At 38.5% G+C, this 15,620-nt stretch overlaps 1 protein-coding gene across 1 annotated transcript in view; it reads right to left on the bottom strand.

The window, feature by feature from the left end:
• Positions 1-332: 332 nt before the first annotated feature.
• The window catches only part of nrxn3a (neurexin 3a), a 445,490-nt gene continuing 430,202 nt past the window's right edge, over positions 333-15,620 (bottom strand). Inside the window, exons 26-27 of the mRNA XM_030044763.1 lie at positions 2,876-3,191; positions 333-2,776 (exon numbers count right to left, since the gene is read on the bottom strand). Of these exons, the coding sequence (XP_029900623.1) occupies positions 2,230-2,776; positions 2,876-3,191 (863 nt within the window). The 3' untranslated portion in view covers positions 333-2,229. The remainder of the gene's footprint in view (positions 2,777-2,875; positions 3,192-15,620) is intronic.

Below are 15,620 nucleotides of genomic sequence, written 5' to 3'. Positions count from 1 at the left end.
TAAACTTATTGAAAAAGGCCTCCATTTTCTCACAGTCAAAACCTGAAGTCATCCTTTGAAGCTACTTCAATTTCTAACTCCTGTTGAGTTAATAAAAAAAATGCTGAGATCGAGGGGGAAAACGTTAAAATGGGGTAGCAGTGCCACTCCTGTTGCATAATTGGATTAAACTTACAGCATATTACATCACACTACCTTCTCAGTTTACCCAAGAGCTCCATCATAATTTCAGAGACAAATAAAAAGCCATTTGAGGAGATTTCTTTTTATTTCTAAGCAATTTGCTGAAAAGAATATGAAAAAATAAAAATCATAGAAAAGAAAATGTCAGTTTTAGATAACACAAAAAAAGACCGCAACTCCAAAAATCAATGAGTAACAAAGTACTGAATAACAATGGCATATAATGGAAACATAAACGAACGATAAACAATTGTCAAAAGAAAAAGGCAACTAATGACAAAAAGGTGACCAGACAATGAACTGAGGTGCTCAGTCCCACGTCATGAAGAATCACAACTGTTTGATGTTGCATGTCTGAGCTGTGCATTCCCATCCACGATAGTCTCTTCATCTTTCTCTCTTTATCATAGCTTTGACTTTATTCTCTTTCAAATAGAAATAACACTAGAGGAACCCAGAACAAGAAAGCCACGGTACAGTTAAGAAGGGCATCTTGTATTTGTTGGACAACTTCAAGTAGTCAAATATCCATGCGACTTTAGAAACATCTCTGATTAGATTTCTAAGCTAACAATAGATTTTTATCCTTTCTTTACAAAATATTGATATGATTTTCCACGCTCTGATTAAAGTCTTTTTCCATGTGAATTAACAGTTAATAGTTTTCGGCATGAAATACACTAATAAACCATATGTTCAGTATGTACAGTAGAGGTACTAAAAAATTACAACTGTCATGGTATATGTACAATATCCTACCTACAAAGTACAACGGCTAGTATGTAATAAAATATGTAAACAAATTTCTTGTTGTTTGACACAGTTGACTGTGACAGCAGATAGAATTCACACTTTTCACATTAGATTTATTTCTGTATAGACATCTGTTAACAGTGTTATAGTACTGCATCTGTCTTCCTCTTGACAGCTCCATAGAAAAAGAGAACGATAGGCAATGAACCAACATACAGAGGGTTGCAAAAGATACAACCACTATTGGCTGCAAATCAACAATAGACCTTTTTTCAGTAAGAGACCATTTTTTTCCAAGGATAACATTTTGTACGGGGGGGAAAAAACAACGAAATAAAAGAGGGAGGTGGCTGCAAAGTTCTGATCTGATGATGAAGAACCGTTTTGGCTTTGAAGAGAACATGTTCAAACCCAAGTTGAACACTGTATATTGTACTTTTACTGTACTGTATACTGCACTGTACTGTGCTGTAGAATTAGGATGGCATGCATTTTACAATCAGTTGCTTTACCGAGACAAAAGAAACCGACCACTTCTTGCCACAAACACGTTTTCAGAGTCACTCTGTCCATCAGACAATGAGAGTAATAGTGGTGAAATCAGATGCCAGAGCTAATAGATCCTACAAGATCTGCCCTTAGCGATTTGCTCACTTGGTTTAATTTGATACACAGTAGTTGTTTTTTTTTTATTGTATTTTTTTCCTTTTTTCTTTTTTCTGCTTAGAGCAAAAAATAAATAAATAAGACACCACACTTGTATAATGTATAAACAATACAAATTTTGTCATATTCTGATATGGCAGAGTCCTTTTTTGTTGACTTTCACAATGATCTTTGTGTCCTGACCCACTCGTTAAGCACTACATGTTGCTTACATGCTGAACATGGTCAAGATTATTATTTGTCTTTACCAATTTTACCCAAAAAATCTGTTTTGTATTACGCCAAGGATCACATAGCTCTAAAAGTCACTTAGGAGAATGATGTAGCTGTGAAATAATTCTACACTGATAACGTCTCTGACCAGATAGAAGAGTAAGGTCACTAAAGTTGCTATTTAGCCTTCTCGGTATGCTTACAATAGTAAGTGTGCTTTATATTACAGTACATGTCATCAGTTCAACCACTCAGCACAGTATATGATTATTCAAGTTCCATGTTTATACCATCGTTTTGTCGTAGCTCCTCGCAAGGAAACTGATAAATGTCCTCTCAATCCTTTCTTTCCCTCTCTCTTTCTCTCTCTCTCTCATAAATAGGCGCTCTCTTGGGTTTGCGAAAGTCTCACACTCACACATAATACTCTTTATCCTTGTTTTTCTGTTTCTTGTTGCCGCCTTTCATGCTCTGCTGTTTGTCCTTCATGACGGCGCCATTGCTCTGCACGGCTGAGTTGGTGATGTAGTTCCTGCTCTCGTCCACCTGGTAGGAGCCTTCGTCCCTGTTCCTGTACTTATACATGGCGTACAGAAGGATGAGGATGCACAGGGCAGCGGCCGCCACTATTCCGACGACCATCCCGGTGGTGCTGCTAGATTCGCGGACCACTTCCGAGGGCCCCGGGACTCGCCTGACGCCCGGCTCGGTGGGGAGTGCTGTGGGTACATTACGGAACATGGGGGAGGTTATTAATGGGCCCCTCAGCTTGGTGCTGTCTACCTCAAAGGACGTGGGCAACGGGAGCAACACTAGGTCTGGCTGGGGTTTTAGCTCGCGGTTATTCATTTTGCCAGCCGGCCGTTTGGCGGCGGGAGCATTGTGGAGGGTTGCGGTGGAGGCGGAGGTGGTGGTGGTGCGGCTCTGGTCAGGGGTTAGTGGCATGGCGGTAGTGGTGGTCCTACCGCGACTGGAGGTGGAAGGTTTGTTAGGTCTAAAAGTCTTGGTGTCCCACTTGGGTGCGTGAGCATTGTAGCCACCTTCAAAGGTCGACGTGGACAAGGTCTTATCTGTTACCAAGGAGAAGGTGGTGTAAAAATCTTCATCATCAGTAGGGGGCAGGTTAGAGTTGAATGCTTCCCCAGAGCCATACCCCGATATCACCAAGCCATCATCATCATCATCACAATCATCGCTGCCTTGGTCCGACAAGCAAGGTACCCCCGCCTCAGTGGCCTTGGACAGGGACTCTTTGGTGGTCTCAATAATGGTGAGGAGTGGGTGGTGGGTTGGGGGGAGGGGAATGAAGGGTGCACGAGGAGCTACAGAGGGGTGCACTAACGGATCCTCAACAAGTACTGGGATCACTAATTCACCTCCTAGGGTTGGAGAGACAGGTAAACATGTTAGATGGCAGCAACAGGATTTTATTAAGTATAATAAGCTAAAAATAAATATATATATCTAGAGAAAACAGCAGGCAACTAAACAAAATTCCAGGTAAGTAAACACACTTGGCATAGCAATAAAACACTGCTAAAGGCAGACCAAAGCAATACGAGGCAAGTCAAAAGGTTGAAGTGCATCAAAAAGCTTAAGGGGTGTGCAAGGGTGAGCCAGATACTGACAAACAAACAGAATTGGCTCTAGTGTTATAGTTTGGTCATGGTGTAGGCTGTAGTTAACTTTTTCCTTCTCAACATCATGTCTAACACAAACTCTCAACTTAAGGTAGAAAAGAGAAAAATGTGCAAATTACATACCACAATTGAATTTGCTCAAATAAAAAATAAGCAGAAATAAGTGGTTACAGTCAAAGGAGGCAGTTACTGCTCTCAATGTATTTCATTAATGCAGAGGAAACATTGTGAATGATTAGTTTGTTCCCTCTGGTACATAGCACATGCAGTAGCATTAATTAAGCTAAAATAAATTGTGTTAGCTGAAACTGTATAAAAACAGTTATCATGATAGAGGGGAGATGTATCTGAACACTGAAAACAATGTCACCACCTGCTGGCTCCCCAGTCAGCTCCAACCTCTTGCCTTTTCAACAGTTATGCCTGAATTTAGTTTTAGCTCTTGGCTTGGAGGCAGAGCTGCTCTGGACACAGATCTCTCACCGGTTGAGTTAAACCTCAATTGGAGGAGCCAAATAAACTGAATTTTTTTGAGCAACTTAGCTAACTGGTGATGGGGATGGCAAAGAAGGAACTGGGATCAAAATTCAAAAGCAGCAACTTCTTCATTCATTTATGACCATGGCATTTATAAATCTGGAATGTCAGCAAGACAGCTAACTGGCTATAGACTAATTTTTGTCTTCCTTGTACAAATTAGCCATGCTATAGTGTGACAACACCACAGAAGTTGAATGGAGTAGAATGGTCGTTAAACCGTTTGCCATTGTCATCCAGCTGGTACAGAATATAATGACCAATATAATGTGGAAGCTAACCTGATACCATGGCAATGGCATGTATAAAAATGACCGAGTTCTGTGGACTACACTACACTGTTTCGTTTGATTGAGCAGGAGTGCGACTATAACATCTTCGATCTCCTCTTTTCCCTCTTGTCTTTTTCTCTGGGCTTCAGTCCATTACTTAGAAAAAAAGTGTTTCTCTGGCTCCTCCCAATGTGGTTTAAGTCAACCAGTGGGATTATTCTACCACCAGCAGCTCTGCCACCAAGAAATGCCTGCAGAACTAAAATTCCAATCCAAAGTTATATAGCATCCAAAATAGAAGATCCAACACTCATGAATGCTCACCCTCTGATTCTTGAAATAAAATGTGTGAATCACTGTTGCACTGTTGCTCATACAGTGAAATACAACATAGAAGCTAGTTTTTTTTTTCTTCTGCTCTGTTAGTCTTTAGCAGCAATAAGTTAAAGGTACCCAATGTAGTTGGTAACCACTAGTGGTGCAATAGTGGACAAGAGGGAAACCGGGTCCCCATATTGTTTAAATGAAATGTTTTTGCAGCACATCACGAGCATGGGAGGCTACATCTTACATATGCTGCTGTAAAGACTGTAACTTTTATGTTGCCATGGCCTGTGTCAACTTTCCTCTCTAACCTCAAGAGCCTATGCAAGGCCCAGGGAGCCCCAACGAGGCAACTTTAATCTCCCATCAGATGACCAGAATGAGTTCCCCTCCTTCTCCCGCTGTCCAAACACTAGTCCTTGGACCTATCAATACAATTTAAACCATGTGCTCCAGTGTCCGCTTTAGGTTCCTCCAAGATATTCTCTGGAAGCACCGGACCCAGGCACAGTAGGTTCAGTAGGTTAGTTTTTTACCTGTTTTTCCTCCCACTGCATCTAAAATAAAGCTTTGCAAGTCTCTTTTGATGAAGGAAATGTCATCAACATGTTTATTAGGTGAGAAATTTTGAATGTAAACAAAACAAAGCTTATTTACAAGGAAAACTACATTGGGTATGTTTAAATAGCTTCCTCTTGCAGTGGGTCTTTACACAATCTCAAGTTCTGTGTTAACCAGTAAAATTGAAGACCGTTAAAAGCAACGGTCTGTTGTTTGATTAACCATCTAGTTTGAATTCAAGGCTTGGTACAGAGGCGGTGCCCATTGGTAAAGTCATTGATTCTTGATTAGGGAAACAATAGGTAGTCTCTGGAAACAAACCATCGTGTTTCTTCAGCATCAAATTACCACATTATTTACACTGATTGTCCTGCTTTGAAAAATATATATATAACAAACCTCTTGCTCTCTGTGTTTGCTACTCTTACAGTTTTTTTCTCACAAGTTATTGGCTTTTTAATGTAAGCAGCCCATTAACAGAAAATGAAGCTGTATCAGAAACCATGAGGACCATCTTAGGGGTTACACTGAGATAAAATTTTCTGCTTTAACAAGATAGAGGAAGTAAATTTTGAAGTAAATAAAAATGTGCTATCCTCAAACAGGTGTGAGACTGGGGTGAGCATTCAAAGTGCCATTTTAGTTTCAAAATATCTAACGCCATCAAGGCATGCGTGCATTCTATGTGCTAGCACGGCTTTTCCCTGATGCACATCCCAAATTCTATATTTGAAAAAATTAATCGAAAGGCAAACATTTCTATGACTCGCAAATCACCACAAACACTACCACCTACATTCACAAACACATAGCACAATTACTACAGATAACAGAGAGAATTCCATTCTATAGAGCCAAACATTCAAAAACTATCAAACATTCATTCAGTTACTGATATTCAAAGCTCAATCAGAGATGCAGTTTGTAATCTTTAAAATAGAGTTTTCAGATAGGCATATTGTGTCTGAAAATTGGGGTTGGTGCAACACTTGTTGTAAGGTACTACAAGTAGCATTCTTTGTTTGCCAAAATCAAAGTCATAAACTGTTACATTTTCATCTAAATTTTTATTACTCACAGTGATTCATATTGATTCGGCCTATATCCTGAAATGTTTGACATTTGCTTTTCTAAACACTCACAGAGTGCCACTGAAGTCATCCTGTGGCACACAGGAAGTCATGCATTTCAGCTTCCCAGTTCATGAGGAATAACTAGAGGAACTCCTTCAAGTTTGCCCCAGTTCCCTTATTTATAAATCATGTAAATTTAAGAGCCATTTCGATTTGAAGCTCTTAGTGACATCAGTTGGGGCTTACAATCTGCATTTGACTGCATCAAGGTGAATAACCACTCCCACTTACTGACTCCCCTTTTCCTGTTTTTTCTTGTAAGAACAATGGAGTGTGTGGAGGCTGCTCGCCTTCTCAATTACGGTCTGTTTGTTTATAGCAAATTTAAAATTGATACAAAATGAAATACTAATTATATTTGTTGATGTTACAATGCTACATGTAGTACCTTTTATCAAATTCAATTCTACCATCATACCTCGTCTCTTTGCTCTGAGAGTGAGATTTAGAGCTTCAATACAGATTACTCCTGGTGTCCAACCTAGCCACCATCCTCTGATACCTCTTTTCGTCCAAAACAACTGGTTTCTGCTAGGGATTCTTGGAACCAAGGTGCTGACAGTGAACTGGGCTGCATTTGCTCCAGTTTGGCATGGAAACATTGCAATGGAGGTATTATCAGGTTGCTTGCAGCTGACTCCAGGATTGCTGTGGCTGAATTCAGCCCCAGTCTGCTGGTTTGCTGCTCTATGTCCCAGCAAAGGGTTCTTTCTGGAGTCCTTTTGCTCTTTCTTCAGTTTTTTTTAACTTAATAATTTGGCCCTGGGTTCTAACAAAATCAGCCATCGCCAGCTCAGCAATTTTGAGACACAATTTATATTTTTTGAGTACATCTTTTCCTGAAAATCAGGGGAGGTCCAAAATTGAACGGAATAATTTAGTGTCTTTAGTGTCTTTGATTTCTCTGTCTTTCCCTGTAGAATAATACGGACTCATTCTTGTTGCCTTACAGTTTCCACTACTGTGTTTTTGTTCCAGTTGGTAACCAGCTTTTCAGGCTTTCAACCAATTGTTTTGGGTGAAAAATGCTTGGCATGGTTTAAAATTACATTTGTGAACAGGGATGGAATCAGTTCCTTGATCGAAAAGTTTTGTGTGAGGACTGTAGTCTCTTCAAAGAAATTCTTACAAACTGCATCTTTAAAAATCAGTTCAGAGATAACCAACGGTAATCAAAGCATATAACGGATTGTGTGTCAACTTACATCAACAATTTGCCCGCATGATTTTGGCATGAAGAAAAGAATTTACAAAGGAAAGTTGTGTAAGAATGCTCTTTGATAAGTGTTCGGTACTGTTAAAATCATTTTTAGCCATTGGAATTTGTGTTGAATCTATCTTTAAACATGATGGTACAGGGAGGCAACAACAAATACATCCACACCACATAACATAAAAAATAAACTTCACCATAATTCTGTTTTGTTTTTTTTTTCCTTTGATAAATAATTTGTTTTACAAAAAAACTGTATATCTACAAGTTTTTTCGTTTCAATAGACTTCAATAAATATCTACATTCTATTCATGTTTCAGTTTTTGCTTAAATTGTCATTTATTCTTGAGTTTAGAATGGATGGATGACTGTACATATTTTAATATCTCTAAAGACGGGGGAGGGGTGAAGTAGGGGTGGGGCCTATGAACATACTACATAGGAAATGAGGGTAATGAGGGTGATAGTGTAAGTCAGTTGCCATGTCCATGTAAAGGCAGTACGAAGCGGTCGGGCGGCATTAGAGCTTTTGGCTGTAAGGAAGGGATGGGGATATACAAACAATGAGCATATACATGCCCATCTACAGAAAAGAACAGAAGAACTCTAACACTGACAAGTCTGACGAACCCTAAACTGCAACTTCTTAGCCATGCAATTCATTTTTTTTATAGTCAACAAATTATTCAATAAAGATTCAATTGTTTCATCAAAGTAGCTCTCAAAAAATCTGAAAAACTTAAGATATCACGTGGATGTGGAACTGCTTCACCAACTTATGTGTGGGCTTCGTTGAGTAGAGGATTAAAAAATGGCAGATGTCAGTATGCCTGGAGTTGAGTCAACTATGCGTGTCATTGTTTTGACATTTTATCATGTTGAAAGCTTATTCCATAAAAGTATAAGCGTGCAATTCACTCATTGAAGTAGTTCCAAATCCAAAAAAAAAGGTCAAAATTAAAAAAGTATCTTTGAAAAAAAGATCAAACTGTAATTCAAATATTCTCATCTGATTGACTAAAAAAAAATAATTTTCAACCAAACCAAACATACTCAATAAGCCAAAAAAAGAAATCATAATAGGAAACAAAATATCATTGATCAATTGGATATCAGTACAAAAAATGTGACCTGTTAAAACTACCAAATGAAAAAATGTTGATAAGATGAAAGAACAAAGCCATTTAAAAATTTGCACACACTACAACCAGATGCACACAATAGAAAACAGACACAGTCGAGAGAGGCAGTCAAATGGGGGGACTGGCCCCTCTCTCATGTGTTTCTTGATGACAAATAGATCTGTTAATGTTAGTCTTTAAACATGAACCGGTCGTGCAGTCTGGGTGTACGTCAGAGAGAGAAGGTACTGGCTGAGAATGGGTTAATCTGTTGGGGTTTTTTGTTTTGTTTTGTTTTGGTTGTACTGCAAGATGTTGATGCATGCTTAAAGTAAGTTGCATTTAGGGAAAGTAGAAAAGAACCACGACACGGCAAGCTGGAGTTAGGTAAGACATTGACCAAGGTTAGAAAAATCGAAGACCAAGTTCAACTAATAGCAGTGGGATAAGGAACAAAACAAAAACACAGAACATCTAGAAACCGTATATTCATGTCATATATGTGAAATGCATAAATTTTGCAGGATTCAAATATACTGAACATTCAAATGACAAGTTCAACCAATAGTGTCTTTTGACAGATGATCCAATAAATATTCTGATGTAATGTTACCCACAGCCTTTAGTTTTCCCATGTAAACATAAATATATTTGGAGAAGAATTCCATAAGATGGCACAGATCTGCCTACACTCTTGGAGAAGATTGGTTTGAAACACCACAGTTATGTTTGAAACATAGGCCATGCCACCAAGTTGACAACAGGTATTTGCAGGATGTTAAAGGAAAATCAACTTACAGGTATGTTGACCAACTATGATTTAAAACACTTGTTCAGGTTCTCTGAAACACCAAACATGATCAATGAATCTAACCTTTTGGTTTTATGAAGTGGTTTTCAGCAGATTTTGCACATTTAGAAGTTGATTTATCAAGATGTTGCAATTGGCAAAATTTTGCATCGCTGCAATTTTCCAATTCAGCAGACATATGAATCCATTTTCTCTAATATCTGTAGCGGGAAGAGGTGCCTGGCACATGTCTGACACGCAACAACTCTTTGAAAAACAAACCTATTATAATCAATCAACGTGTTTGGAGGACAAGTTTTTGTTTTTAGCTGTGGAGCTCACAGCAACACTGGTGGGGAAGCATTGCCTCTGAGCTCTGTGGAGAAATGACTTTGATACGAGAAAATGCATTTCTAGTTTTGTATGCCTTCAGCTTCCAGATAACACACGCTTTTACGCAAAAACAGGGTGGGTATCCGCGAGTAAAAGACAGAAAGACAACGTAAATCCAATTTTGTATGCCACCGGCTTTTAGATAAGAGGAAAACACTTGCTTTTTACACACAGACCTCACTCGTCCAACTGTGGAATTTTATGTTATAAATTAATGACGTTGCATTCGGTGTCCAGACTGTGGCCAAACACAACTGAGATATGATGATGTAAGATCCTCATGCCGAGTTCACACTACGCCATTTCAGCCCCGATTTTCCCCCTTGCTGACAGACAAAAGCCCCAGATCAGAGGCAAATCAGTATTCGCAAACTGGCGCTCAGACTGTATGAGCTGTTCAAAGACGATGCTTGCCGATGTGTCGTTGATGCATCCCGGATATCTAGCATGCTTAATATCTGTATCTGTGGGCAGCGAGCTACAGCCAATGGGCCAATGAGAGAGTACAGAATATCAGAATACATTGGCATACACCCAAGCTTTGTCATATTTGTAACTTGGTCCTTGTCGAACCACAATACGAGCAGGCAGCTACAACACTCTGCGGGAAAGACAATTTGCTGCCTGCATATCCAACTTCTCACGTGTGTTTTCGTGACGATGTGTAGTTTGGAGACCATGCAGATTAATCAGATTTAGCGGGTCATTTGATTGAATTTCCATCAGAACACCTTAAAATACACATGGCCGCGCACACTAGCTAAAACAAGCACAGATGCTATTTGTCTCATTCACCCTTAAGAAATCAGATCGTCAACATCAACATCAAAGCTCTTGAAAAATGTTTTTTTAACAATGATATAGATGATACAGATAATTCATCTAAATTATATAAAATGACCTTTTTTCTTGGTGTTTTCCCATCTTATAATTTTTACTATGAAATTGTTCTCACTCTGTTATTATCCTTTAATACTGTGGTGCCTTGATTCCAATTATCAGTATGAAGTTTTCCTTTATTTTATTGTGGAAACTTGTGCAAACTGTTTTGTAAAGTTATTAGTATTGCTAGTGCTATTTCTTTTTTTAATTAGTGGGATAAATGAGGGAAATTTCATTAGTTTGCTCTCTATATTGTCCTCTTCTCTAAATGTCATTTCAGTAAAAAGATTTAATTTGTCATGAAAGCTGCACAAATGCAAGCAGCAGTAGTTGGGGTGAAGCAAACACTCTAAAATCTTCAAACTTAATCTCTCTAGTAAATAAAGATTAAAAATAAATCAATAATAAGTAGCAACTGTGTTTTTCGGTGGGCACCCATATTTAAATGAGCTGTTGCTGGCATTCAGTGTCTAAAAAACATCCAGGATCATTTTAGATCTGAGGTCTGAAGTCATTACAGGTGGGTCAAAGCATTCAGTTTGGTGTTTCAAAGACCTGAGATTGGTGTTTCAGTGCATTCAGCTTTGTGTTTCAAAGCACCCAGATTTGGTGTTTTAAAACACTCAGTTTGGCATTTCAAAGCATTAAGTTTGGTGTTTCAAAGCATTCAGATTTAGGGTTTCAAATTATTTTCAAGATACATTCTTTTCTTTGATAGACTCTGACAGAGATACAGTCCAGTGGACAGTTTGATAAACTACCACTCTGTGCAAACTGTTGATAAAGTTCTCGCAGTCTTAAAGGGACTGCTCACCCATTTTGAAAATTTTGATTTTATTTCTCTTCCCTTCTAACTGTTCTGTAGGACAGCAGTGGTGCTATCTTCCCCTCATTGTTACTCAGTGCTGGATACTGGCTGGATGCTGAACTGGACTTCCCCCCAGCTAACATTCTGAAAATAATTGTCTAATGTTAGCTGGGGGGAAGTCCACCTCAATGGCAGGAGGCTAACAGTTAGCATTTGCAGCATCCAGCCAGTATCCAGCATATCACATTTTTCTAAATGGGTGAACTACCCCTTTAACAGTGTGTATGAAGAAAGTGCTGGCTTGGTTTTCTCTTTCCCAATTAACATTATCCAGTTACCCAATTATCAAGCACATTGATATAACTCAATCAACTGAACTGCTGTTTACTTATTCTATACACCCAAGTACTTTTAATTTACAGTTTACTTACATACTTACACCTTAATTTATGGATCACAGCAATATGTGCAGAATGCATCTTTATATTTACCGAAATTGTTGAAGTTTTTGGTTACACTGCAGGTATGTTATATTTGAATGTATCTATAGCAAGTAGACCACTAATCTCATCTAAAGCACAAACAGTAAATTCATGCACACAATAATAACTTGCTGCACCTAACTCCATTACTTATGGTAAATATTTGACTGCAAGGCCACAAATTGCTTCTTTGACAGCTGGATTAACACTGCCAACAAGACTTACTTCAACTGGAGAATGAATATTCATTTGGAAAACTTGCAGCCAAGCGATTGTTTATCTCTGTTTATCCATTAATAGCACAGAATTAGTTTGCTTGGATCTGAGCAACAAGCCCAGTCAAACCCTTTCCTAATTCCACTGGTAGCACAAGCAAATGTGTCCACACACAAGTCCCTTTCTGAAGTCGTGAATAAACTGCTGCTGGCTATATTTACATTTTTTTTTTCTCAGTTCAAAGTCCTTAAACACCATTTCATTTGGTGAGGTTTGTCTGACTGGAACATTCTAAGTGAAGTCTATGATAAAAGCCATGAGGCAGCTAAAGGACCAGACCACTTGGTAATAAGCCCTCTGGAGAGAGGCTGAACTTTCTGCTTGATAAGTTCACTTTGTTAGCACTAGTTGGTGAAATGTTAAGGTCCTTGACATATGATAATAAAAACAGAGTCATTTGGCACTGTATCTTGGAGAGAAAAGCATGCCTCGTTGGTTTTAGCTGTCAGAGTTATCAGTGGTACTAAAAGTTAAAAAAAAAAAAAAAAAAAAAAGTTGGCGTGGACTGTATGGTGGTCATTTACTGCCAAAACCTAACAAACAAATGTGTTTTACAAAAGTGCTACAATTTGCAAATAAACACATCATGCTTCATACATCATACTTCACAACAAATACAGCATGTTTTACAGATTCAAACAAATATCACTGGACATGTCCTAAATAATGCAAATAAAAACACAACAAAAATAATGTGACACCATCTTACCAGAGAAATGTCCCCAGTAATTCTCCATCCACAACAGTGGGTGGTGCTATTGCTCATTTGTATTTATTGTTCCATTGTTTAGCTTTTGCATTTGTAAAACATGCTGTATTTGTTTGTGAAGCATGACATATAAGAAATATGTTCTGTATTTGTCTGAAAGGCACATTTTGTATTTGCAGAAAAACTTTGTTTGCTTTTTTAAAAGGTGCTTTATTTGTTTGTTAAGTTTTGGCAGTCAATTACCTCTTTAGACACCATCTTTCTTTTTTAGTATACATCATTTGTTCATGGCATGTTTTTGTACCAGCACCTCTCGATATGGAGTCAGAGCATTTGTGGTCTACGAGTTTAATTTACAACCCTACAGTAACTGCTCATGCAACCTGTAGCAGTGTATTGCCCAACTATTTTAGCATCAGAGTTTGATAGCCATCTTATGAAATTACTTGAGGGAAAAGGGCCACGTATGACAGTTTAACAACAGAGAACAGAATCACTTGACAACTCCTCAAGACAAACGGGACAAACGACAACCAGACTGACAAAACAGAGACAGTGTGGGGGGAGAGAGATGATGAAGTAGCATTCGATGTCGCTACGACCGCAAAAAAAGATCATTTCCAACTTAAACATGAGCTTAGACAAACCAGCTAGCCTAAATGCAAGGACATGGATTTAAAGGTCAAAAAACACAGGATGGAGCCAATCAGAAATCATGCTGAGGAATAATGGGAGGTCACTTGGAAGAGGATGACTGATAAACCATGCCACCAATGCCTAGTGAGGAGCAAAATCAAAATGGAAAAACTTTACAGTTTGTGGCAATAAAATTCTTTTTATGCCATCTGCATTGAAAGATAATTGAATGCAGAACGGCTTTGGTGGTAGTTGGGGGGGTGTGAGGAAAAGAGAGGGGGGTGTGGTGGGGAATTAGGAGGGCATAATTTTTTTCATACACAACTTTCTTTAGTTAGATATTACAATTTCCCTTGTGAGGCCAAAAAGGTTGATGGCAAGAAAAGATTTTGTTGCCTTTTATCTGCTTTGAGAAAAAAAAAACGAAAAAAAAAAGAATGGAAATGTTTTGTAAAAAGCCTCATGGCACAAATGCTCCACGTATATGAGGAAACAAATTGTTTTCATCCAGTGAAAATTCATGCCGCACACGAGGAGGCAAGACAACAGGAGCGTCTGATTTTTTTTTTTTTTTCTGGATAACTTGCAGATGATGAGGATGATGGCTCAAAAACAAACAGAAATAGTAAAGCGAGACACCTGACCAAACAGGACGAGAAAAGGAGCACGTCGAAAAACCCCCCACTTCACTCATGCGGCACAAGAAAACACAACGGAAAAACGGCACAGCGACTCAAACAAAAGGAATGTCAACTCAACAGAGCATGCCGCTGTCCACGTCAAATGATGTCAGGGTTAGAAATGGTGTGAATTTCTGTGTAAACATATGATTGGATGACTGGGGCCCTGTCTGTGTCTGTCTTCAAAAAAATTCCCATGAGTCTCAGGCTACAGAGCAGAGCATTGAACCCATTTCCACCGCTATCTCTTACATGGAAAGCTTTGGAAGAACTTGGGAATGACGCTGAGGCCGGGCGACGCTGTGCTCCTGCTGGCCCAGCGAGCAGAGCAGCACTGTCGCCTATCATGTCTCTGAGCAGTGTGGGAGCAACCACAGGACACAAGCAAACTGGCTCTCTGTGCCACACATGAACATACAACACGGCCACAAATCATCTCAGCCACATGAGAGCAAGTCATAATAACCAATTGTCATTCATACCTACAGTAAGTCAATGAAATAAACTCATATTTATGATTATTTATTATATGATTTTATTTTTTCTAAATGGTTTTATGGTGACTATGATGGTGGCTGAAATTTGTATAGCGTGCAACTTTTTTTTTTTTTTTCAAACTTTTCTATTTGAACAGTAAATATCATAATAGTTCATGTCATTCATACCTACAGAAAGTCACTGGCATAAGCTATAAAATAATATTACTTAGGATTATTTCATTTTATGATTTTATTTTAGAATTATTTCTTTAGGATTTTTAGTGTGACACTGATGATGGCTGTTTCTATCTTCAAACTGAAATTTGTATACAATGTGCAACTTTTTTTGCACAATAAATATCAATAATAATCAAATGTCATTCATACCTAAAGTAAGTCAATGAAATGAACTCATATATATGGTTATTTTAATTTATAAATATTTTTATTTTATAATTATTTATTTATGTTTTTTTATGGTGACTACAATGTATACAATGTGCAACTTTTTATGTGCATAAGAAGTATTTTCAGGTGAAATAATGATAGATTGAAAATCAACTTGATTTTTGTAAATGTTGCTGATTATTTGCCTTGTGATGAATTCTGAGAGATCAACTTTTCATTTCTGTCGACATCGCTGTGCGTAGGCAGCGCCTCGTAGCTAGTGAAGGAAGTCAGATGCTATTTAGTTTCTATCAGGATGCATCTGCTGCGTTGTGTCATAGCATCAGTTATGACAAGGAGTCGGCATCGGACTGAATGACTGAGTGGGATATGGAGGCTAGGACATGTTAGGAAGCCACAGTGCACACTGGAGGCCATCAGAAAAACACTTCACTACCATGCTCACACAGCCAGTTACAAG

The sequence above is a fragment of the Myripristis murdjan genome, chromosome 22, assembly GCF_902150065.1.
Source record: "Myripristis murdjan chromosome 22, fMyrMur1.1, whole genome shotgun sequence".
Lineage (NCBI taxonomy): Eukaryota > Metazoa > Chordata > Actinopteri > Holocentriformes > Holocentridae > Myripristis > Myripristis murdjan.
Note: the sequence above shows the minus strand (reverse complement) of the source record. Positions and strands in the feature narration are given on the sequence as shown.